The following is a 25,762-nucleotide window of genomic DNA, read 5'->3' on the forward strand; positions in this document are numbered from 1 at the left end:
ATCCTTTAGGCAGTGGGAGCCATTGAAGGGTTAAGAGCAGGAAGGGACATGATCATAAGGGAGAGATGTCATGGTCCCTCTGACACTGGAGCCTGGAAGGAGTTTCTCCTCGGTCAAGTTGTCCTCAGGACGCAGGTGGGACTTCCAGGGAACTGGGGCCAGGGAGCGGCTTCATCTCTATGGATCTTTGAAGACTCTCTGTGGGCCCAGAAGCAACCCAGGTCCCATGAGGTCTTAGTGGGCCCATTTCTTGCTGAGGAAGCTTGCATGTTGGTGTGGCCTAGTTACTAACCAGCAGCCCAGGGAAGGCATTCATATACATGGACTTAGAGTCAACTCTGCCAGTGGTTCCAGCATCCTTATGTGGACCCCCACACTGCCCCCTCTGACCTCCCCACGCCCCAACCCCCTAGGCCCAGCACCTGCCAGCCCCCAGGCTTCCTCGAGGTTTCTCTGAGTCAGGTGGCTCAAAGGCCTTTGCTCTTTCCCAAATATCTGCATCCTTGTTATAGCTCAGCACGACCTGACACACTCTAGGTCACTCAGTCACCTTGTCTGTCATCTGGCTCCTCTCCTAGAGATGAGTTTTGTTGTTTTTGTTTGGTTTTGTTTGTTTTTTACTCTTGTTCTTTGCTCTAACCCAGTTCCTGGAACAACATCTGGAGCTTGCAGGCCCTCAGAAAAATATCCATAGTACAAGTGAGTGGGAGACAGACCCCTCCTTTCTCCCAGAGCCTCTTTGTTTGATAATGGCTTTGGTTCTAAGGAGAAGATAAGGACATTTGTCCCCAAAGCCCAGGCCCTGCCTAGGGGCACCCAATAAATGGAGGAATCTTCCAGGCCACCCCTGGCCCATTGCACAGATGAGAAAACAGACTTGGAGGGAAAGGACTCGCCAAGGCCTAAGCCTAGTTGGTGGCAGAGAGAAAATGGGAGCTCTCACTCCCAGCCTCCATGAGAGCCCTAATCTGCCCCTGGGGAAAGGTCCCCGGCCAAGTGAGGAGGTTTAAAGATGATCGGGAAGCCTTTTGGTGCCAGAAGATAGTTTTATGTTTCCAAGGGTGGGGGTTAGAGGAAACTAACAGGCCCCAGGGTGCTTCTTTTCTGGGTAATTCTGGCCTCCAGCCTCTTAAGTTCTTTCCCCCGGAGGAGATGCTATGACCGTGTACTTCAGGGCCTGGGAAGAGCTTGCGGCAGTATCAGCTGGGCTGCCCTGGACTTGAACTCCAAGTGAGGCCCACTGAGCCCCCGTTCCACAGCCTGTGGACATCCATGGGGCCGCCATACTGCCCCTCCCGGCCCCACAGTGCCTGCAGCTGCCTCAGACATTCCTGTTGTCCTGGTGACCGGGCACACTTTTCAGTGTGGACCCGGCGGGGAAATCCACAAGTATCCGTGCACACACAACATCCGTGAGAAGGAAGGCTTCTCGGAGGATTCGGGATTGGGGCGTCAGGAGGGACTTTTAGCCAGGACCCAGTCCTTCCCTTCAGGAATTGCTGTTCCCTCCTCAGGACTTTTGGGTCTTGCAGGCCTCTTACCCCTTCTCCCCTACCACCCGGTTCCACTCTCCTGTGCCTTTAACGGGGCTCATCCCGGCCTCGTTCTCCCCCCACTCCCCAGCAGCTCCTTACAGCAACTGCTAGCCAGGGACACAGGCAAAAGAGAGGCAGCAGCCACATCTTCCTACCTGTGTAACTACCTCTCTCTGTCTGATGCAGGTTCTCACCCCTGCAGATACCCTGAGAGATTTAGTTCCTCGGAATCAAAACTGACCTGCCAGTGTGTGCAGGGGGTCCAGTGGAGTGAGCATTTTGGGGGAGGGTCCGAGATCTCTTAAACTGGACCTCTTTTTGGGTTTTTGCTCTTTCTCAGGCCTGTGACTGTCCTCTTTCCCCCTCCCTGACTGTTACGTCCTTAACCCGGGGGGGGGGGGCGGGGGGGGAGGGACAGAGAGTATTGACTGGGAGGGGACACGAGGGAGCCTTCTGGAAATGTCTGTATCAGCACAATAGAAATACAATGCAAGCCACAAATGTAGTTTTAAATTTTCTAGTAGCCACATTAAAAAAGTAAAGAAATAGGTGAAATTAATTTTAATAATGTTTTATTTAACCCAATATACTCAATCTACTATCATTTCATCATATAATCAATGTAAAATATTATTAATGAGCTCTTTTACAGTCTTTTTTTTTGCGTATCAAGACTTCAGATCTTGTGCGTATTTTACCCTCACAGCAGGTCTCAATTCCGTCAACTCACTTTTAAGAGCTCAGTACCCCCATGTGGCTAGTGGTTACGTTATTGGCCAGCCCATCTCTTTCGGGGTGGTAGTTGCGTGGGTATAGACAAATATAAAAATCTGTCTAGATGTATACTAACGACTTGTACGTTTCACTGTAAGTTACACTTCAATTTGAAAGTTTTTTTGTTTGTTTGTTTGTTTGTTTGTTTGTTTGTTTTAAGATTTTATTTATTTGCGAGAGAGAGAATGAGAGACAGCATGAGAGGGAGGAGGGTCAGAGGGAGAAGCAGACTCCCTGCCGAGCAGGGAGCCCGATGCGGGACTCGATCCCGGGACTCCAGGATCATGACCTGAGCCGAAGGCAGTCGCTTAACCAACTGAGCCACCCAGGCGCCCCTCAATTTGAAAGTTTTTTAAAAACCCTCTGCAGAGCTCTGCTCCGACGCCCCATGTGTTTCCCTTGGGGAACCTGGGTTGGAATTAGCTACTTCTATTGCATGGTGCTCCCGTTATATTTATCCCAATCTTCTGCTTCAGCTGGTTGCTTCTGTGTCGATCCAACTCATTTTCTTATAAGCACCCTAAGGTGAAGATCATGGTTTGTTTATTTTTTAATTCCCCAGAGGACTGCTGGGTTCATCGATGCTAAACCATCGATGGTTTCATTGAATCTGCATCTGTTATACACAGTTCTGTGGGCTGGCTGCAGGAGGGGCTGATCATTTGATTCTGTTCTCAGTCCTATTCCAGATGTTGGCAAAGGAGAGGGAGAGGAAGAGGAGGAGGAGGATGGCGTCGGGCCTTGTCCGCCGGTCGCCCCGAAGAATTGCCTTCTCCAGCGGGGCATCAGTGTCCTGGAGAAGCTCATCAAGACGTGCCCTGTGTGGCTGCAGCTCAGTCTGGGCCGGGCGGAGGCAGCCAGGATCCTGCTGCAGGAGGCGGCTGGGGTAAGTTGGGGTCTCTTTGCCTTGTGGCCGATGGTGGGCGGACACAGCTGCAAGGAGCTGCCGGGCTCCCACCTAAGCAGCTGGCCTCTGCTTTCCTTTCTTGGGCTGGTCAGCTTTTCGACTGGGGTGTTTTTTCCAGAACAAAGGAGTGAGAGACTGGCGGGACATCTGGTTCCTGCTTTGGAGAGCAGGTGTCCCCCCTGGAGAACAGGGGACTGTGTGGCTGGCGTGGGCTGTGTGGGCACTGGGGCACTGAAGAGGCAGGACTCACACTTGGAGAAGTCAGCCACGCATCTGGGACCAGAGGGGATCAGAGCTGGAGGTACCTGAGAAATCATATCACACCCCCTTAGTTGACGTATGAGAAGCAGGGGCTGTGGGATGGAGGCAAAAGCTTTTCTGCAGCCAGGCTCTGTGAGTTGAGCCAAGGGGCTTAGATTTTTCTGAGGCTCACTTTTCTCACTTTGAAGTGGGGCCGTTAGTGAAGGTACTCTGGTCCAGGTAGTATGAGCATCACAGGGGAAGGAAGATAGGTAGATAGCAAAATGTGAGTCAGAACCCATCAAATGCCACCCACCCCACGCGTTTTTCTCTTACACGCCACTTCCTTTTTAAAAAACATTGAGTTTGTTTAATTATAAAAGTGGCAAACATGTGTAGTCACTGTAAAAAAAAAAAAAAAAAAATCAAGCTGGACAGAAGTGAAGAGTCTTCTCAAAGCTTTTGCCACCTGTTCTCTTTCCCCTCACCTCCTTCCCAGAAGTCTTTTTTCGGTTTTGTTTGTTATTGAGGTGAAAGTCACATCACAGAAAATGAGCCGTTTTCAAGCACACTATTTAGTCTGTTCACAGAAGCAGCACCGCTGTCTGCTTCCAAAACATTTCATCACCCCGACATAAAGCCCCGCATCCATTAAAGCAGCCGGGCCTTCTTCCCCTGGCCCCGGCAGTCACCAGTCCGCTGCGGAAACCGTGTTTGCTCCAAGCGCATGGTCTGTCTCTGCAGGCATTATCCTCAGAGTCCCCCGGTGACAGCAGCTGGGGTCCGTCAAGCACTATGTCCCAGGCACTCACCGAGGGCATGCACGCGAATCAGCACGTGTGTGCTCACGGCAGCCCTCTGACGTGGGCATTGCAATCAGGCCCATGTTACAGAAGAGGTAAACTGAGATGCAAAGAAGCTGAGTGACCTCCCCCAGGTGACTCAGGGAACAAGGGCTGGAATTTGAACCCAGGCAGTCTGGCTGCTCCCGGGCTATGTCGTATCTGCATGTGCAAAGGGAATCCTACCTTTCAGCCGCTGGGCTCACCTTCAGTGCGGTAGGTCGTGCTGTGGGTGCTGCATCTGGGGAAGAGTCCAAGCTCCACATACATGGGGCTCAGGACGAGATAAAAATCCATCAAGTAAGCAGTTGTACCTGAAAATTGGAATTACTGGAACTTATGGGCCCTCCAACAAAGTTCCAACCTCCCCTTGCCACAGAGCCCCTACCAGGGGGAGTGGGGACCATAGAGGCCGGACAGCCCAGCAGAATCCTGCCGAGACCAAGGGGGGGTCTCCTCTGGGTTATGGTGGCAGGCACCCTGCGGCCCAGGCCAGCCCCACTGCAGCACCAGGGGCAGCCCGGGAGTCTGCAGATCCCTCTAGAGGGGGGAGCTGGGAGGGGGCTCCAGGGGCAGTCAGGTTGACTGTCGTCCTCAAGAAAACAAGCTCTGTTGTTTCGTCCCTCCCCACCAAAAGGTTTTCTATTTTGAAAATAATATCGGGGACTTACGCCAGCGAGTGTCCCAGTCAACCTTCCCAACATGTCCAGTCAACCAAAGAATCACCCACTTCCCTGTTAGCTTCTGAGGGGACTTCCCACCCTTCCTGGGGGGATGCGGCTCAAAAATAGGCCCAAGTGCAAGGTTTGGATGCTGAGGGATGGCCATTTTCTGGGCCTTTCTTGGTCACTAGGGGAGATGTGTCCTGGGCATGGACGTAGATGCGGGTGGACAAGACAGTAAGGACCCTTCGTGGGAGAGGCAAGTGCATCTCCAGGGCAGGCTGGGCCAGCCGAAGTCCTGACTGCTCTGCCCCCAGGGGTCAGCCCTGTCTTCAAAAAGTTTAAGATAAGCCCAAATCAAAATAACAAGAGTGGCTCTATGTGAAGATTGCTTCTTGATGCGGGGCTCTGTACTAGCATTAATGCCAAGCCCTATATGATGTCATCTCATTGAATCCTTGTGATAATCCTGGGTGGCCTCTGAATCTGCCATTATCCCCAATTTACAGATAAGGAAACTGAGGCTAAGAGGAGTGCCCTAGTTTGGGCTTCCCCAGAAGCAGACCCCAAGACAAGGATTTGAGTTCAAGTGGTTAATTTGAGAGGTGATGCCAGGGAAGCCGGCAGGGGAAATAAGACAGGGAAGGGAGGCAGCTAATAAAAGGTATGTGATCATGCAAGTTACCACAGGCTGCAAGGGGAGCTGGATCCTGCTGGATCCTGCTGGAGCATTCTGTGAACCAGTGTGGAACACATATCTCAAGGCCATCCCACCCAAGAAACTAGCAAGCTCCTTGTCCACTGACTCCTGAGAGCCATTGGTTCAAGGCTGTGGGGTGTGAGGATCTGTCTTCCAGTACCTCCTCTCTGCCCTGAGGATGAGAAGATCTGGCTGTGGCCAGAAAGAGATGTCGAGCTCTGGGGTGATACGGGCAGACCTCCTGGAGGAGGCAGATGCTGAGCTGGGTCTTGCAGGATGGATGGGCAGGACTGGGATGGGGGAGCAGAGAGGGTCTGTTGGAGAATTGGTGGGTCTCCGAGCCAGCGCTGAAGACAACAGAATTGGAGCAGATGCGCCTTCTCTTGCCTTCCCTGCCCCCTCCCTCTCTGCCTTGATCCCTGACTCTTCACATCTGTATTTTCAAGCAGAAGCAAAGCCCGAAGTGCATGCTGTGATAAGAACAATTGGCCAACTTTTACCCAGGGTTGTTCTTTGCACAGTCTTATCTATCCCCACCATGATTTCTGTCAGGTGGTTGGTATTATTAGTGCCCTTATTTCCCCACTGAAGAAGTAAAGGTGAGGAGAGGCTCACTCACTTGCCTGAGGCCACACAACTAGTGAGAACAGAGTCTACGGGGTGTGACCTTCAGCTGGGTAACTTCATCCCAGCACTGAAACTCAGCCAGCGCAATGCTTTCCTCATTTTTAAAGCTGCAGACACAGGCTCCTGGGTGGCTCAGTCGGTCAAGTGTCTGCCTTCAGCTCAGGTCATGATCCCAGGGTCCTGGGATCGAGCCCCGAATCGGGCTCCTTGCTCTGCGGGGAGTCTGCTTCTCCCTCTGTGCCTCCCCCTGCTCATGCACTCTCTCTCTCTCCCAAATACATAAATAAAATCTTTTTTTTTTTAAGTACTTTAAAAAATGGGGGAAAAAATGGTGCAGACACCACAGGTGGGCCCCAGGCTGTGAGAGCTCGAAGGGTCTTCAGAGATCGCCTGGACCCCACCTCTCCTGATGAGGAGGATGCTTCCTCCTGTCCAGAGGCGAATGGTCAGGAGACCAGGCATCTGGCTCCTTTGCCCACCCCCCAATATCTCTGTGATCTTGACCGTGCCCCACCTCCTCCACCCCTCCCCATCTCCCCTCTCTGCAGTCTGCTTCTCTGATAAGGTATTGGGAACATACTGGCCCATTTTTGATTTGTGTGTATCCAGAAACAAGGCAATCAAAAAGCCGCCTTTATTCATTCTTCACCCAAATGGTGCTTTTTTTTTTTTTAAGTTTAATTTTAGAAATTTTAGATTTACAGAAGAGTTGCAAAAACAGTATGGGGAGTTCCTGAATACTCCTCACCCAGTTTCTGCTACTGTTAACATCTAACACTGGTAGGATACATTTGTCACAATTAATGAAGCAAGTTTGATACATTCATATGAACTAAAGCCCCTAGGCTTTACCTAATGTCCATTTTCTGTTGCAGCATTTCAGGCAGGGCGCCATCTTACATTTAGTCATTGTGTCTCCTCAGGCTCCTCTAGGCTGTGAGAGTTTTTCAGACTTTCTTTGTTTCTGATGTGGCCTTGACAGGTTTGAGGAATATAGGTATTTTAAGGTATTCGGTAGGGGGTCCCTCTTTTGGGATTTATCTGATGGTTAGACTAGGGTTATGAGTTTGGGGGCGGAAGACACAGAAGTAAAGTGCCTCTCTCATCACATCATGTCAGAAGTACCTACTATCAACATGACTTATCACTTACTATCCGTGTTTACCTGGATCACCTGGCCGAGGTGCTTGTCAGCTTTCCCCTCTGTAAAGTGAACCTTTCCTCCCCTTATGCTGCCCTCTTTGGAGGGAAGTCACTACGCACAGCCCATCATCAGGAAGTTCCTTGACTATCTACATAAGAGTTCTTCTGCACAAGAGACGTAGTCTCATCTTCACTCATTTATTTATTACATCATTTACTTGTAGCAATATGGACTTGTGGATATTGCCTTTCTGCTTTGGGTTATAATCAATACTACTTTAATGATTCTGTTGCTCAGATTGTTCCAGCTTTGGCCATCGGGAGCTCCTTCAGTTGGTTCCCGTGTCCCTTTGACATACGGCCACCATTGCATGTGTATGTGTGTGTTTGGTTTTTGGAGTGCTTCCTTACTTCCTGACACCGCATTCTCCAGGATTGTCTTGTATATTCCTTGTCCCAATCCTAGAATCAGCCATTTCTCCAAGGAGCTCTGGTCCCTTTTATTAGAGAATAATATTAGGAAGCAAGATCTGGGTGTTATGTGTGTTTGTTGCTACTGGTTTGGAGTACGGAGTGCCACGGCCTGGAGGACAACAGATAGTTTTTAATGAGAGAAATCTCTCGTAAGATTGCTTTTTGTAGTGGGGGGTTAGCTCAAGAGTCGGAGTAGCCTGTGTGGTGATACGGACCAGCTGTGTAGGTGGTTCAAGGCACCTTCCCCAGGTGTGAGCCCAAGGAATGCCAATTCCATTCAAGATTCGTTTGGAAAAGCATCAGTGCAGCCCCTCTCTTGTCCCTTCCGGGGCAAGGAAAGAAGCACGGTCAACAGTTCCCACAGGTCTGTTGTGCCTTAAGCGCCCTCTCTCATCTTTCCAACAGCCCTGTAGAACAGGGGGCAGGCTTCCTATTTTATAAGTGAGCAAAGTCAGCTCTGATGGTAAGGAGCCTGCCCGTGTAATCGGCTGCTAAATGCCGAAGTGTGACTTGAACTTACCAACTGACTGCCTTCAAAGGCTTTAAAAATGTCTCGGCCTCATTCCCAGAAATGCTGATTTTTTTTTTTTTTTTTTTTTTTTTTTTTGGGAGTAGAGCTCAGGCATCAGCATGTTTTAAAAAGCTCCCTAGGGGGGCACCTGCGTGGCTCAGTCGTTAAGCATCTGCCTTCGGCTCAGGTCATGATCCCTGGGATAGAGCCCCGCATCGGGCTCCCTGCTCAGCAGGGAGCCTGCTTCTCCCTCTCCCACTCCCCCTGCTTGTGTTCCCTCTCTCGCTGTGTCTCTATCAAATAAATAAGTAAAATCTAAAAAAAAACCCAAAAAACTCCCTAGGTAATTGAGAAACTCCCCTCCGTGCCAGGCTACCACTTCAGTAGAAGTAATGGGAAAGGTGGGCCACATGTGTCCAGAGTGGGCTCTGGCCACTGACCCACTGGACCACCGGCCTCCAGAGGCCAGGCAGCCCCCGAACTTCTGGCCTCTGGGAAGAACCAGCCACTTCTGTGACTGCTCCGATGGGCATGATTGGAAAGTTTCCCCCAAGCAGCTGGAAAATAGTCCTAAAATAACCAAAGTAGAAAAGCAGACAGCTCTGGAGTGTCCAGGCCAAAAATGGATAGTAGCAGTAAAATCATTATGGTGTATTGGGCTTTGGGTTATTATATATTTATTTGGAGAGGAGGAGGGGCATGCGGAGGCTGCATAATTCTCTCCCTGAGCGTATTCTGTCCCAGCTGTTATGGAAATCAGTTTGTCTTTCCAAAAACCCACTCTGGCTAAGGGTAGGCAGGGCGAGGTTCCTACAGCCGGCTCTTCCAACCTCGTGGACTGCAGTCATTTCCCTGGGAAACTCAGTGCCAGCCTCTCAGGATCTGGGAAAGACCCCAGGATGCTGCTCTGGGAGAGTATCTTCGAGAAGAAAGGAGTCCTGGGACCCTTCAGCCCCTCACTAGACTGGAAAAGCCAGCTCAGAGAGGGGTAGTGACTTGCCAAAGGACACAGCAAACCAGGGGCAGAACTAGGAGGGCCACCAAGTGTCCTGCCTTTCAGCCCTGCACTCTGATGGCTACCCCACAGCTGTTTTGGGGGTGGGGACAGGAGAATCCTAGCTCTTCAAAGAAAACTGGACCCCCAGAGTGGGCATGGCCCAGTCAGTTTGTACAATTGCGGGAAGAGGGTTCTTCTGCTTTCTGAGAGTTTCTAATGCAGGGCACTGGGGAAGCTGACAAAAGCGGGGGCGGGGGGGGAGATGCGGGGAAGAGGGAATAGAAGGAGTGGGATGACTCAGATGTCGGCTCAACAAGGCACCAGACTGTGTTGTTCCCATAGAGGGGAGAGGCTGAGTGAGGACACTGGGGCACAGCAAGGTTTGTTGGTAGCCTGGTTAATCGGGGAAGACTTTTAGGAGCAGTGGGGGAGGGTGGGGGAATAACTGAACTGTTCCACTCCTTATCACCCTGGGTAGCCCCTGCAGGGGGACAAAAAAGGCCCCCACGGCTGCACTTGTCACCTCCTGGTCCCTCTCTCCCCACCTTGAGCTTAACCCTTCACTCTACACGGAGGCCTGAAGTCTGGAGCTGCTAATGAGGATATCTGTCCTTATCCTGGGTGCCTGGTGTCTCACCGTGCTTCCTTTCTGACTCATGGAGCCGTCCATGAACTGCTGAAGATAGGAATGCTACCTTCTTGCAGGAGGGGGTTCTGTGCCATTTGTCCTCAGGACTCGAGGCAGGTAGAGGAGCACTGGGGAGGGGAGGCACCATATACCGAGGCTTATTATGTAGCCGACATTCTGCTGAAGGCACCTGCGCAGGTCTTTTAATAATCACTCGAGGCAGGAGCGCCTGGGTGGCTCAGTCGTTAAGCGTCTGCCTTCGGCTCAGGTCATGGTCCCAGGGTCCTGGGATCAAGCCCCGCATCGGGCTCCCTGCTTGGCGGGAAGCCTGCTTCTCCCTCTCCCGCTCCCCCTGCTTGTATTCCCTCTCTCGCTGTGTCTCTCTGTGTCAAATAAATAAATAAAATCTTTAAAAAAAATAATCATTCGAGGCAACTGGGTCAGCTGGGAATGCTTTCAGCTTCAAGTAACAACAAACCCAGCCTATGGTAGCTTCAGCCATAAAGCCACTAGTGTTCATCTAATGAGAAATCTGGACGTTGGGGTCCAGGGTTAGTTTAGCAGCTAAGTGATATCCTGAGAACCCAGGGTGTTTTCACCTTTCTGTTCCCCATCTTCAAGGCGTTGGCTTTTTGGCCTCTGATTTGTCACTTAATGGTGACAAAATGGCTGCTGCAGCCCCAGCCATATCACTCATTCAAAGGCGAGAGGTCACAGGCAAAAGGCTTTCTTCTCCTAGCAGGCTTTTGGTCAGGAAACAAATATTTTTTTTAGATGCAATTTTGGTCACCCCCTAACTGCAAGGGAGGCTGGGAAAGGGGGTGAATGGCAAAAAGGAGCAGAATAACCATGACTGGCTTTTGACCAAATCCTCCTGCGGCAGGATACATTGCATCCAGAATTGGAGTCAGTTGGCAAGAAAGGGAAAAGACTAGTTCTTGGGGAGCTGATAGCGACTGTCCCTGGCAAAAACTATTACGAGCACATTTTCCAGAGGAAGAAGCAGCCCCAGAGAGACCACACAGCTCAGAGTAGCCAAGCTAGGGACTGAACTCAGACCATCTGACTCCAGAGCCTGCAGGCCAAAGTCGTACATGGAAGGGCCCCAAGGCCCACTGCTCTGAGCATTCCCCTTTCCCTCTCTTTCTGTTGCTCCTCCCCCCATACTTTTCCCATCTGTACAATGGGTAAAATACTCCAAGCCCCAGGCTGAGAGTTGGTGCAAAGTATCTAAAACATCTAGCCTGATGCCTGGCATAGAACGCATGCTCAGTTGACACTCATGGGTGGGTTGGGTTGGAGGATGTGACCTGCAATGGTCACAACCGTGACCTGAAGGTCATTGACTTTGCGTTCTTGTCCTGGTTCTGCCACTAACGACTGACATGGCCTCAGGAGGTCTCTGTCATCTCTGGATCTTGGTTCCTCTGGCTGGAGAGTGGGGAGCTGGGCACATCACTGGCTTTCAAACTCCCCCCGCCCCGAGCTCTGGAGACCCGCCCACAGCACCTCCTAGAAGGAAGAGAGGAGCAGGTACCCAAAGGATGGGGCCCATGTCCATACACCCAGTGGCTCTATCATTAGTGACTGTTACAGAGCAAATCACTTCAAACTTCAGTGGCTTAAAACGGTCACCATTTGATTTGCTCACGATTCTGTGGGTTAGCAGTTTGGGCTGGGTTCTGCTGAGCAGTTCTGCTGGTCTCACCTGGGGTCCGCCATGCAGCCGCAGTAAGCCGGCAGCTCGGCTGGGGCTGGCTGGCCTGAGGTGGGCCCACTCACTCGGCTGGTGCGGGCTGCTGGCTGGGCCACGTGATTCCAGCAGACTCACTCCGGGGTCCTCACGTGACAGCTATGGTCCCAAAGGGTGAGCGTGGAAGCTGACCTGCCTCTTACAGCCTAGGCTCAGAACCCCACAGTGCCCTATGTGCTGCATTCTTTTGGTCAAAGCAAGTCCCACGGCTACCCTTTCCAGGCGTGGGGAAATTTGATGCGAGAAGCTGCAAGGAATTTGTGGCCATTTTTAATCTACCACACAGGAGAATGGTCCGTGAGTCTCTTCTTCCTATCTCCCCCTCTGGAAAAAGATACATAGTAATCATCTTGCTAATAATTACTTATTTATCAAATGAGATTATGCATATAAAAATCTTAGCATGTGGTTTAGTGCTCAGTAAATGAGAGCAGTCTACTCCAATAATAAAGATTGTAAGTACTTTTTATTAAGTGCACACTCGGTGTCAGGCATTTGACGTACACAGTCAGCAATTCTCACAGCAACCCTGAAAGATGGATATTATCATTCTCACACTCACATGAAGAGATTGAGACCCGGAGGACTAAAGGCAGCTTGTCCGTGGATCCACAGCTAGTGCATAGTGGAGCTGGGATTTGGGTCCCCCTGCATCTCTCAAAAGCTAGCTGCCGGGTGTAGAAAGAGAAGCAAAGGGGGCTTGAAGAATTTGCACATGGAACCCCCAAGGGTGTTGGAGCAAGAGCGCTGGGTGGCCCATCCAGCCCTTCAGCCTCCTGTGCACTCATCTGCAACCACCATTGTGGACAGACCCTCCTTAGGGGATAGGCCAAGGCCACCCCGAGGTGGAGCATAGGAGATTCCCCATGACCTAGAAAGCCAGGGGTCACTATGCATTATTCCTCGCTTTGCTACACACAACACTGCGTCTGGGGTGCTGTCTGGGGATCTTTCCCAAAAGAGACCCTGTGACTAGCTGAGCAGCTAAGCCTCCCCAAAGGGGAACATGGAACAGACTCTCTTGTTCCAAAAGACAGTGGCCCAGGCAGACCCTTGTCTGTGTCCCCCTCCCTCCTGGCTAACTAGGCAGGAAGGGTCAGAGGTCTCCTCCAGCTTCCCTCCCCAACCTGCCCCCACTAGCTCACAACCTCTCCCACCACCCCCCCATCTTCCCCCAGTGCCTTATCTTGGCTTTTCAGATAAGAGCCCCAGGACTTGGCCATGGTAGAAGGAAGTGCTACGTGAGGCTTTGTGGCCGTGCAGAAAGGGTGCGTGTTGGGCATTCAGCATTGGGGACTGGTCAGAACCCAGCCTGGGGGACTTTCCACCCCTGTCCACACCCCTACCCCCCAATGAGTAGATGACACAGACATGACAGCAATAAAGAAGCGAGGTGCTCCCGGTGACACCTGGGTCTGCATCCTGCTTTGGCGCTTCCCATCGGCATGGCCCTGGGTGTGTTAGGCCTCTCTATGGCCTGAGTCTTCCCCCGTCAAGGACAGATAGTAAGTCCCTACCTCACGGGGCTGCGGTGAGGAGTGAGTGGGGCCAAATGTAAGGAAGGAGTGCGGCCAGAGCACAGGTGGGAGCCACTGTTCCAGCCTCCAGCTCCTTAGCATCAGCTGAACCACTCTCCCAAGGAGATCCCTCCTGGTTCTTTTTCACAATTAACACGAATAGCAGACTGATCCCCAGTTCGCTAGGGAGCCTGAGACCGGGAGACTGAAGAACAAACCCCAGCTGTGGGAGGGCGGGGGGCAAACGGAGAGTGAATCCTCAGGGAGCATCAGTGGAGACCCGATTATCCCACTGGGGGCTTTCCTGTGCGACCCCAGGATTTCCAACACGGAGAGGCGGGGCTGTGGTTGGGTTCTTGTGTCTGCTGGGTGTTCTGGTGTTGTTATCCCCATTGACAGATCAGAACACTGAGGCTCAGGGAAATCACAGAATTACCCAGGGCCATGGAGCTCATGACTGGCTGCTTGGGGCCCTGGGGGAGCCCAAGAAAGATACAGATTGTGACAGACTGACTCTCCTCCCAGCTGGAGCAGTTCCTGTCTTCTCTTTCTCTCGGTGAGGGTGGAACACAACACCGATGTGTCAGCAGAGTGAAGAAATCTAGAAATAAGTGCGTGCTGGGTATGCAAGAGCCAATTAGCTTGCAGAGCAGCATCAAGGAGGCCCCCGGCTGAGGCCAGCAACCATGCTTGGTCATCGCAGTCAACCTAGGGAGAGATCAGTGCAGTTCAAAAGAGTCAAGGAAGAAGGCCAGGCCGGCAGAGTAAGAAAGAAATCTACGTTGGACTGTGGCCCTGGCCCTTTGTAGGTCTCTCTCTCTCTCTTTTTCTCACTCTCTGACAGAGTCCATCCTTCTCATAAGCATCCTTCTCATCTTCGATTCTCTTCTATTTTATTTTGAAAAAATAAAAATAGTGGGTGGCATCTGCACCCATGGGTCATGACCCACGGCTTGAGCAACACAGGCCCTCCTTCCTGTGCCGTTCCTGACACTCGAGGTCGAGACAGAGGCAGCTCGGCTACGTGCATGGCCTCTGAACAAGGGACCTACTGGGCAGGTGTCCCCACACATAGGCACCACATGTGTAAAGGGTGTGCTTTCCCTGCAAAGACAGACACCCCCCCCCAGTTTGGTTTCAGTTTGGGGCACCAGCCTCAGCTCCCACCCCAGCTCAGGATTAAGGATCCGGGTTTGCGCTGTCGGCCTTCCTAGGGGCACCACCAGCTGCAGCTCAGGCCTCCTGTCCCAGAGTTCCAGGTGGGAGGCCCTGGGACAGCCCAGCGTTCACTCAATCCATACTCACCCCCCCCGCCCGCCCACACACACACACTCACTCACTCTGCTCCGACAACAATTCTCCGACTCCAGTGGGGTGTCCCACAATTCAACCCCATTCTGACACTACCTGGAGTAAGTGCAGGCCCCAGAAGTTAAAGGTCAGGGTCCCCAACAAGGCTGCCCGGACTTCAGGTGCCAGACGGAAGTGAGGTCCCCAGGCTACCCACACTCACACTTCTAACTTGGCTGCAAACACGACCCCCATTCAGGATTGACAATTTGCTAGAATAACTCGGGGAACTTCCTGAAAGCACTATTTCTGTTGACCCTTTCATTCTAAAGGGCTCAACTCAAGAGCAGCCAATGACAGGGACAAAGAGGGGTGAGGTCTGGGGTGGGAAGGGGCAAACAGCGCCCACACCCTCCCCTGGCAGATTCTGGGCACGTCTGTGTTTTCACCAACGAGGAAGCTCCAATGGAGTCTGAGTGCCCAGGGCTTCCAGTGAGTTTTATCTCACAGACGTGATGGACTAACCTGTTGGCCATCCCAGCTCCAGCTCCTCTCCCCAGCGGAGGAGGTCCAGGTGGGCCTGCGAGTTCCAACCCTCTATTCTCCTGGCTGGCTTTTCTGTGGCCAGACCTTCCTTTGATACCAGGGGCCCACCATGAGTCACCTGTTAGTGTGAACTCAGGTATGGTCAGAAGCAGCTCATTATGAATAATAAAAGACACTTATCACCCAGGAAATTCCAAAGGTTTTTGAAGCTCTGTGCCAGGAACCGGGGACAAAGACCAGATCTAGTTGTTATTATACTACACTCACCCACCCCCATGCACAGACTCACCCTCACGTTCCCTCACACACAGCTGGTTCCCACCGGCCTAGGGGGCAGAAGGCAGCTTGACCTTGGACCCCTGAAGGAGAGGCCAGCCAGCTCCAGCCCAGGTACTTGGGGCCTGAATGGGAGAGGCTTAGACTCCAGGGTTGGGGGGAGAGTAGAGGTGAGCATACATGCTGGGGTGTGAGTTGAAAATCAACATGACTCCCCATGCCTTAGAGCTTTACTAAGTGCGGATGCAGGACCACTACCCATATCAGAATCCCCCGATTCTGGGCCCTACCCACCCAACAGCATCCCACGGCTGGGGCACGGGAACCTGCCTGTTAAACACCCCTGCCAAACTCTGTGTCTATGACACAGAATTCTTTGGGAAGCATTGATGTAGTTGGACCTCCTCTGTGGGCATATGAGAAATGGAGATTCAGGAGCCAGGGGACATGGGCCAGGTGACACATGGCTCTCGGGGCAGAATCCCCAGATCTCCGGAGGAATGCTTGACTCCCCGACACTGCCTCCTTGTTTCTGGAACGTTCTGGATGACTTCCATCCCATTGTTGTCCTTCTAACCTTCACCCAAATCTTTGATTCATGGAGTTGCCCCCCTTCTTCCATTGCAGACGTTCCTGGTCCGTCGGGACAGCGGCTTAAAGCACCTGGTGCTCTGTGTCCACTTCCCTTCCCTCAACGAGGGCTCGTCCGAGGTGCTCGAATACACCGTTAAAGAAGAAAAATCGAGTAAGTACCTGTCTTCCTGTGCTGGCCCCGACCACACAGCAGCAGCAGCAGAAGATGCTATGCCATGCAGCCACAGACACTCCCGGCAGGCCAGAGGGGTTAAAATTAGAAGAAGCGGGGAGCTTTCAATCCCCCGAAGTTATTTGGCCAGATCTGTTGTGAACTCAGTTTATCAGCCAAGTCAGTATGAGCTTCCGCTCACGCATGTCATGGCGTGGTGGCTTTGCTTCCTCGTGGTCTCTGTGAAGTTTCTTCTTATCAGCTCAGGCTGGAGAAAAGGAAGAAAAGGAGAGGAACTGTCTGGGTCCCTGGTCCTAGAGACAGCTCAGCACACACGCAAACCGTGATCTTGGACAAGTCACTCCACCTCCCTGAGCCTGTTTCCTCATCTGTCAAATGCACATAGTAGTCACTGTTCTGCCTGAGTCACAGGGCCTTTGTGAGGGTCAAACAGGAAAGCACTTTGGAAGCCAGAAATCCCGTGTGTGCACAGGGTTGCCAGGAGCAGGCCTGGGCCCCGGTGGGAAAATGTTTGGGGGCCTCCGATCAAGGGCAGGTTTGTACTGATATGCAATGAAAAGATCCGGGCCTCTTAGGGGTATTAAAGTATTAAGCTCCAAAAAGCCTAGAAGTTAGAAGAATCTATAGAACATTCCAGACGTCAGCTTAGGTTTTCTTATAAATCCATGGGGTTATGGGAAGTTTTTTACCCTTAGTTAGAAGCAGAGTGAAAAGAGTTAAAGAAGATGATAAAATATGTATTAAGTATTTCATAAATATTATATATTCATATCACATATAAATACAATAAATACTTTGGCGATATTTATTAAATATTTTGGACTAGTTGTTTCTCAGGAAGCACTTGGCTCAACACTGGGAGGATGCACAGAAGAGTAAGCCCTGGCCTCAAGGGTCTCCCAGTCTAGCTGGGGGGACATGATGGGGTGGGAGAGACACAGACATCAGTACTTGCTGTGCAGTGTGACAAGTGTGACTGCAGAAGGACCCCTGGCTGAGGGACACAGGGGATGCCGACCACAGCGGGAAGGATTCCAAGAGGGCCTCAAAGAGGAGGGAATACAGGCTGGGTCCCGCAGGGTGGGTATTCGTTCAGTGAAAAGTGAATCTTCTAGCTCCAGAGGTGGACGAGAAAGTGAAAGCAGAAACAGGTTGCTTTTCTTGCTATAAGGGGGCCTTGCCATAGAGACCCTGATTCATTGTGTGTTCAGCACAGAGTTGCCGAGTGCCACCCCTGTGTCAGGAGCTGCTCCACCGTTGGGGACACAACCCCTGCCCCTCTGAGCTCACATTCAGGTGGAGGGAGGAGACAATAAAAAAGTAACAATACAGGGTGACCTTGAGATGAAGAATCGCGCTGTGCAGAACGTGGAAGTGGGACGATTAGCTAGTTGCCACAATAATAACAAAAATTGTCATGGATTAAGCCCAGAAAAGGCTAGTGCCCTGCTCCTGTGCAAGATTCCTCATCAGTGGGAAGGGCTCTTCCAGGGACCCTGGCCGACAGTGGCTCTGCGGCTGAGCAGGTGGACTCCGGGCTCCCAGGGTGGGCTCCAGCCAAGAGGAGGCCGGAAGCTTGTGGGAGGGTCTTACCAAGGTCTTGTCCAGGAAGTGGGTGTGTCACCTGTGCTTGCATTCCATTGGCTAAAACTCGGTCATATGACCACACCCAACTGCAAGGGAGACTGGGAAATGTGGTCCAGGCCTGTGCACAGGCAGAAGCAGAGGACCTGGATCCCGGTGAACTGTTGCGAGTCTGTAAGGCGGTAGAGTATGTGGGGTTGTTACTTTAGACAGCAAACCTCAGTGATCCCTGACCTGCAGTGTCCAGCAGGGAAGAAAATGTAGGTATCTCAAAGAAGAAGGAGGGTCATAGTTTTCCCAAACCAATATACAGCGCCCTCTAATGACTGCAGAAGGGTGAGGTTGTTTGGGGCGCCTAGTGCTCTCCAAGAACCTGGGCCCTTTCTCAGACGTTCTCAGCAGGTGCCTGGGGGATACACAGACCCCTGGGTGCAAGTTTGGCCATCAACCAGGTTCAAAGACCTGCCTGCCCAGGCCCTACTTACCTACAGTCCCTTTAGAAACCTGAGGGCCAGTTGTGCTCGTGAATTTCAACACCAGCCTCTGGCAAGTAGCTAAAGGTAAGCAGTGGTGATTGCTGAGCATGCATCCACAGATGCTCTAGAAGTGCAAGGAGGGAGCTTTGTTCAAGGGCAGGCTGATAGGGGAGGCTTCCCGGAGGAAAAGGGAACCAAGCTGGACTGACAGAACGTGTGGAAGATGTGCTTTTCTCCTTTGCCCCACGCTTCTGTCCCACTTCCCCATCCTAGACTCCAGGGCAATCACTTCTAGGTCTTTCCAACCCAAATACACCCCCTGGCCTTTCGGGACTTGGTCAGAAAGGATGCACAAGTCCTACCCAGTGGAACCAGGATTTCGTGTTTGGTTGCAGTGCGTCATTTCCAATTAGGAGCCCAGGGGACAACCCAGGGCACCTGGTCATGGAGGCAGCTTACTTCCCCCGTGCATATCTTCCTCCCAGGACCATGTGGTAGAATCTCATTTCCCACTTTTGATTAATTAATTAATTAATTAATTATATTGTAAAGATTTCTATTTATTTATTTGAGAGAGAGAGAGTGAGACAGAGAGAGCACGAGCTGGATGAGGGGCAGAGGGAGAAGGAGACTCCCTGCTGAGCAGGGAGCCGGATGCAGGACTCCATCCAAGGATTCCAGGATCATGACCCAAGCTGAAGGCAGGCTTAACTGACTGAGCCACCCACAGGTGCCCCTCCCACTTTTAAACTTTTAAACATTCAGTGCTCAACTTGCTGAAAAGACCATCAAAACTCAAACCAAAATTGCTTGATGTAATGTAACTCTTTCAATCACGATTCGTGTCTATTCCCTGTGACTACACAGATGTTCTCTATAAGTTTGCATGTGTTTTATTTTGCTCTTTCTTTATATTATTCCACTGCTCCCCAAACCTCAGACCCCTGAACCCGGACAACATCAAGAAAGTACCAGGTAATGTGTTTCTTTTTCCATGTTGATTCGCTGCTCTGACCTGTTTGCTCCCTCTTCCTCATTCCATACCTTCCTCCTTCACATGGTGATTGAGCACAGACTGTGGAAGCCACACTGCCTGTGTTTGAATCCCAGCTCTCCCTTTTACCACCTGTGTCACCTCTCTAGGCCTTACTTAACTTCTCCAGGCCTCTATGATACAGAGGATAATGGTGTCTCTCCCTTATGGTGCTTGAAGGAGTTAGTGTGTCTAAGTACTTAGGACAGGGACACCTCGGTGGCTCAGTGGTTAAGCGTCTGCCTTCAGGTCAGGTCATGATCTCAGGGTCCTGGGACTTCTCCCTCTCCCTCTACCGCCCCCTCCTGCTCATGCTCACTCTCTCTATCTCAAATAAATAAATAAAATATTTTTTAAAAACAATGAAGTACTTAGGACAGTACCTGGAGCACAACAGAGGGTTATAATTATGTTTTTATTATTATTATTATAATTATTATTATACTATTATTAATCCTTCTGCAAGATGAAGCCAAAAGGAAGAGTGGAATGAGCCTACACAGAGGGTTCCAGGCTCTGGGTAAATCCCAACCGCCGTGTGCACCCGTCTTGTAGACCCTTATGTGAAGAGGGAGCCACCAGCCTTCTGAGTCCCCTGTGGCTGTGGTGGCCACAGTGGGGGTTAGCCTGAGAGGAAGTGGGCAAGGGGAAGGCCCAGGCCTGGACCTGGGGCCTTTTGTTGGGATTCCCCCACACTCGGGCGAAGGAGGGAGACAAGGGAATCCCCCGAATGTGGGTGGTCAGCCTCATCTGTGGCCCTGCTCTGTTTGCTTTCAACCAGAAAGGCTCACTTCAGCCCCTTCTGTGCTTCTGTGTGCTTGGATGGTCCTCTGGTTCCTTGTTGAGAGTTTCTTTGCCAAACACCAAACCGGTAGCTGGGGCTACTGGTGCTGTGGGGACAAACAGTCCTGAACTGCAGTGCTGTCCTCTGTTCGGCTGGGGGACCGCAGGGCGGGGCAGCCAACCCTTTGAATGAGCGTCACCAGCTGCTACATCCTCAGCCCTCCTCTTGCTGCACGGAGGAGAAAAGACGGCTTTGCAGGGTCTGGGTCGCCACTTAGCTTCACAGGGACCCTCAGAGGTCAGATGTTTGTGTGTGGCAGGTGGGGGCGGAGAGCCAGCAGAAGAGGCCCTGGGGTAGGGGACCCAGGGGACAAAGGAGCAGGGCATAGGATGGATGGAGGCTAGGCCAGCTGCCCCTTTATGGCCAAAGTTAACCACCCGGCAGAGGGGACGCGAGCTACTTTTTCATTCATCTGCACCCTTGAAGATGGTGACATGGACACAGTCACGTGATGGCATTTTCTCTGCTGGCTGCTAAAAAGAAAGAAAGAAAGAAAACCAGTTGGCCCCATCTCCAGAAGGGGAACCATCAGACAGTGACACATAATGTGGTGTGGCCCCTGCAGAAAGTGACTGCCTGGCACTCGGCCCCCACCGTCTTCCCTGCCTACTCCCTGCCACCCCGGCTGACCCCCTGGCTTTAGAAAAGCTGGCCTGCCGAGCTCAGTTGCTCTTTCTTCTTGCCCTGAGCAGCTCTCTCAGTTTGAGGTCTGAGGTTTTAGGCCAGGTAGCTGAAGCTGATAGATGCACTTGTGATTAGGAGCGGAGCCCACCTCATGGGTAAATGTGGTGGGTGTCATGCTAATTGGTGCTGATGGTTATCACCACTGGACCGGGGGAACTGTTACACCAAGGAGGAGAGATATTCTAGATGAGTTTTCCTGGGCAGCAGAGATCCATATGTATGGGCAGGTCAGAATGTCACCCAGAATGCCTTTGAGGTCCACACAGGAGATTTGCATTGCTGCTCCTGGGTTTGGGCCACAGTGTATTTATTAAGTCCATAAAAAGGTAAGGAACAGTTATTACTAGCCTCGAGGTCAGAGCGAACAAGACAAGCTCTTGCTATTTTAGCAGGGAGGCGGTGCTGGGTTGTGGTGAGTCTCACACGCTGGTCAAAGCAACCCTCTTTTGAGAGCATGTGCTTTGGGAAGGCAGATAGTCCTACAGCGTTCTTCTGTCTCTGTCACCTTGCGACATCAGACAAGCGACTTATCTGTGCATCGGTTTTGTGCAAGACGGGAACACCTGCAGCACCACTGCTGGAGGATAGAAGAGCTAATACAGGCAGGGACAGGGGACAGTATTGCCTGGTGCGTGGGAAGCACTCAACAGCGTCGTGACTGTGTTACCATGATTTATAATAAGAAATATATGTTTGGGGGCGCCTGGGTGGCTCAGTTGGTTAAGCGACTGCCTTCGGCTCAGGTCATGATCCTGGAGTCCCGGGATCGAGTCCCGCATCGGGCTCCCTGCTCGGCAGGGAGTCTGCTTCTCCCTCTGACCCTTCCTCCTCTCATGTGCTCTCTGTCTCTCTCATTCTCTCTGTCTCAAATAAATGAATAAAATCTTTAAAAAAAAAAAAAAAGAAATATATGTTTGGTCTCCATTCCAGTTCCGGGCACAGAGCTCCCCAAACCCTTGGAATTTCCTAAGCAGTAGGAGCCATAAAGGTGTCTCGATACTCATGACAAACCCCTTTGAACCATACCAGACTCCATACAAGGACGGCGGGGGGTGGGGGGGGGCTGGTTGCCCAGGGAACCAACCACATGACTCGAGGGTTGGACCTTTCAATCCCACACCCTGGACTCCAGGGAGCCGGGAAGGGCTGGAGGGTGAACCAACCTCCAAGGTCAATCATACCCACATCACATACTGAAGCCACCACAAAACCCCAAAGGATGGGTTTCAGAGGGCTTTGGGGTTGGTAAGCATGTAGAGGTTGAGGGAGAGTAGGATGCTCAGAGAGGGTGGGGAAGCTCCCCTCCCCTTCCCCGTCCCCTGCCCTGGGCAACCCCTTCCATCTATATCATTTTATAAGAAACTGGTGACCTAGTATGTAAGACCTTTCTCTGGATTCTGTGAGTTGCTCTGGCAAACTCATTGAGCACAAGAAGGGAGTCATCAGAACATCCCACCTCTCCCTGTTGGGTCACCAGCGCAGGTGACCACCGGAGTTGCAATTGGCATCTGCAGGGGCAGGGGCAGGGGGCTATCCTGTGGGGCCGAGCCGTTAACCTGCGAGGTCCACACTACCTGCAGGTGGATGGTGCCAGGATGGGGGTGGATTGTATGGCTGCCCAGCTGGTGGAGGAGAATTGCTTGGTGTTGTTGGGGAAAAGACGCATTGGGACCGAGATTTGGAGTAACTTCCTAACATCATCATGTTGTCTCCTGGACCGAGATTTGGAGTAACTTCCTAACATCATCATGTTGTCTCCTGGACGTGGGGATAGCTTTTCTGGGGAAAACCTATCCCCACGTCCGCGTGGAAGAAGCATTCAGGAAAGACCAGCAGTTATAATTCGCTATGGGGATTGAGTAACACCAACTTACACCTCAAAACCATTGTTTCCTGCAATGCCTCGCTCCCAGAGAACTCTGCTAACAAGCTGATTCATTCTTATTGAGCAGTGGTTGTTACCCAGGGAGATTTGGGCTAAAAGCTAACCACAGTTTGTTTCTTTCTGGTTTCAGCCATTCCCTTTTTGGCCTCCAGAATTGGGGTTGGCCCAGGAAAAAAAATACACCGTCGGATAATTTAACTCCAAGAACTTTATTGTAAAACTCAGGTGAACTAACTTTCTCTCTTTCTCTTTCTTTCTTTCTTTCTTTCTTTCTTTCTTTCTTTCTTTCTTTCTTTCTTTCTTTCTCTTCTTTCTTTATTTCTTCCTTTCTCTTAATGCATTTTTTAAAAATGTTAATTCCAGTATAGTCCACATACAGTGTTATGTTAGTCTCAGGTGTACAATATAGTGATTCAGCAATTCTATACATAACTCAGTGCTCATCACAGTAAGTGTCCTCTTCATCCCCTTCGCCTAGTTCGCCCGCCCCCACCCCAGTGTATTTTGAATCATGGTGGTGCATATAGTTTTTAGCCTCCCTTTATTTATTTAAGCAGTTTATTATGAGCTTTCTCTGAGTTATTAAACATTTTGACAACTTTGCAACCAACGGAATATGTGCCAATTGGTTCTGAAGGAAGACACTTACGATGGGCTCTATAAGTCATGGCTCCTGACGTTGGATCCATAGGGCAGACAGATGGATACACACACACACACACACACACACACACCTCACCAGAAGTGCAAGCCAGACTGTCATAAGTGCTCGAATGTTAAGTGTGTGCTTTGGGGGCATCAAAGTTGATGACTTTTGACTGAAGGAGATCATCCAGACCTCCTTGGGCCGTGGAGGTTGGGAAATCATTGAGAACAAGAAACAGGACAAGTCCTCTTTACCAGAGACCACAGGATGCATCGGGCTCGGAGGCAGGAAGGAGAATCGGTGGGGGGTGCGGGGGGGGGGGGTGCTGTGTTGGGTGTGAGGTGGTGGGGAACCAGATCAAAGATGAGGCTGGGAAGGTGGGATTCGGTTGGGTCACCGAGGGCCTTGACCACCTCCAGGAGTCAGGGACTTCGTTTGCAGTGTCCGGGGAAGGCTGACGGGACTTGGAGCAGGAGGTGCTCTGGCGAGACTGGTGCTTTTGAAGGTTGCTGGCTGTTTTTGGTGAGGATGGGACTGTCCGCCCTGCCAGGAGCATCCCCGAGCAGGAGGAGGGAGGGCTTGGGAGACCTGCCTGAGGGAAGGGTCTCGGTGGTGGGGGATCTGGGACAGGCCCGCGAGGCCAAGAAAAGGGGAAGGGGGGGAGGCCTTTTCAGTGGGTGAGGCTTCGAGGAGGTGGGGGTGCTGTACCACCTCTCTGGGACGCGGGAACACAGGGACTGCCAGGAGTTTGTTTTGCCCTGAGCAAGTAGGACACAGGGGAAGTTTTGACAAAGATGGGAGAAAGATCTAGAACACAGGGCATTGGCGGCAAGAGAAGGGGAAGATGCGGGAAATGGGTTTGTGGGGGTGAGGGTCCCATGCCAGCGGCAGGCCTGAGTGGGTGGCCTGTGTGTCCAGGGACCGCCACCTTCAGGGGCAGCTTCCAAAAATATGTCTAAGGGAAAACAGTCCAACTCAAGTGTTTCAGAGAGCCAGGGGCCTCTGTGCAGCCCTCCCTCTTTTAGGGGTGACTACAGAAGTGTCAGGGGTCAGGCAGGGTCCAGGCCCCGGTGTCTCGGGCTTTCCGTCACTGGAGAGCAGGAGGTGTGGATTATCTTAGCTCAACATTTGCGTCTGGGGCTTCCGCCGTCCTTTTGAGCTGTTTCTGCCTCCCTCTGCCACCTTCCATGACGACTTGCTGTCTGGAAACTCTCTAGCCAATAAACAGATTTATACTAACATGTGAAAGACTTAACAGCACCGTAAAGTATGCAATGAGGGTGCGCATCGCAGTTCTCAAGAGGAATAAAAGCAATAGCACTGATGCGACAGTGGGGGAGGGTCAGGCATCAGCCAGCAAGGAGTGGCCGTTCGTTTGTCCCAGCTGCCCTGAAATAGCAGGGGAGGAGGCACCCACCTGTTCGGACTGTCCACATTCTCCCCAGGCCCACCGCTCACCAGGGGCCTCTACTTGGGTAGACGGTGAAGTTTCCCAGTGTGCCCTTGCCTGATCTTGCCTATTGGGGGCAATTTCCCCCAGGTTATCACAGTGTGGAGCCCCCTCAGAAGAGCACTAATCCCTGCACCCCCATCTGGAACCGCCCCGCCCTCTACTCTCCCCCCTCCCTTGTACTCACCAGGTTCAGCCCTCTCTGCCTATGCTTGGGTGCTCTCCCCATTCCTCCAGGCCTTCATTGTCTGTTCCATGTTTTCCTATCTCCTTTCCACCCAGCCACCCCCCCACCCCGCTGCCTGGAAGCTTCCAGGCTGTGATACAGTATCTGTGGTCCCCAGAGCCTGGCATGGGGCAAGGCTATAGCAAGTGTTCAGCAAACACGGGGCCATTGATCAACTGCTTTATAACACCTTACGCTTGAATAGACAGATGGCTTGGTCCCAGGAGGACTGGGAGGCTGGGCTTTGGAACCCAGTGGTCCCAGATTCAAATCCTACCCCTGTGCTTTCATCAGCTGTGAAGTCTTGGCAATGCTGCTCAATACTCGGCCTCACTAAGCCTGGGTTTTCTCTACTGTGAAATGGGTTCACAGTGATGGTGAACCAGAACTATGCACAGGAGGTGCCCACAAAAAGTTAACTGCCCTCCCCCTTCCCTGACTGCCTGCCCTCCCCGTTGGCCTGGGTCTTAGGGTTAGAAAATCTGGATTTGTGTTCCATTCTCCCACTTAACTAGCTCTGTGAACTGAAGCAAGATGTTTGACTCCTGGGCCTCACTTTCAACCACAAATGGAGTGAACTGTGCCTCTAAGGAAATTGTTATGAGGAACAGATAAGAAAACATATGTGAACATACCTAACACCAGGCAGGAATGCAAGAGGGACTGTCCATCTGTCCATCCATTCATTCATGTATGTATGTAGCTAGCATCTACTGAGGGTCATCATAAGGCCAGATTCTGCTTTT

General features: G+C 51.6%; 1 protein-coding gene across 1 annotated transcript in view; it reads left to right on the forward strand.

Moving 5' to 3' along the window:
* RIN3 (Ras and Rab interactor 3) overlaps positions 1-25,762 on the forward strand; it is a 124,598-nt gene that overhangs the window by 35,870 nt on the left and 62,966 nt on the right. Inside the window, exons 2-3 of the mRNA XM_064571502.1 lie at positions 2,988-3,195; positions 16,050-16,167. Of these exons, the coding sequence (XP_064427572.1) occupies positions 2,988-3,195; positions 16,050-16,167 (326 nt within the window). The remainder of the gene's footprint in view (positions 1-2,987; positions 3,196-16,049; positions 16,168-25,762) is intronic.

This window comes from Mirounga angustirostris, unplaced genomic scaffold (assembly GCF_029215605.1).
Source record: "Mirounga angustirostris isolate CCGP_5_RB_7025 unplaced genomic scaffold, mMirAng1.0.hap1 SCAF_9, whole genome shotgun sequence".
Lineage (NCBI taxonomy): Eukaryota > Metazoa > Chordata > Mammalia > Carnivora > Phocidae > Mirounga > Mirounga angustirostris.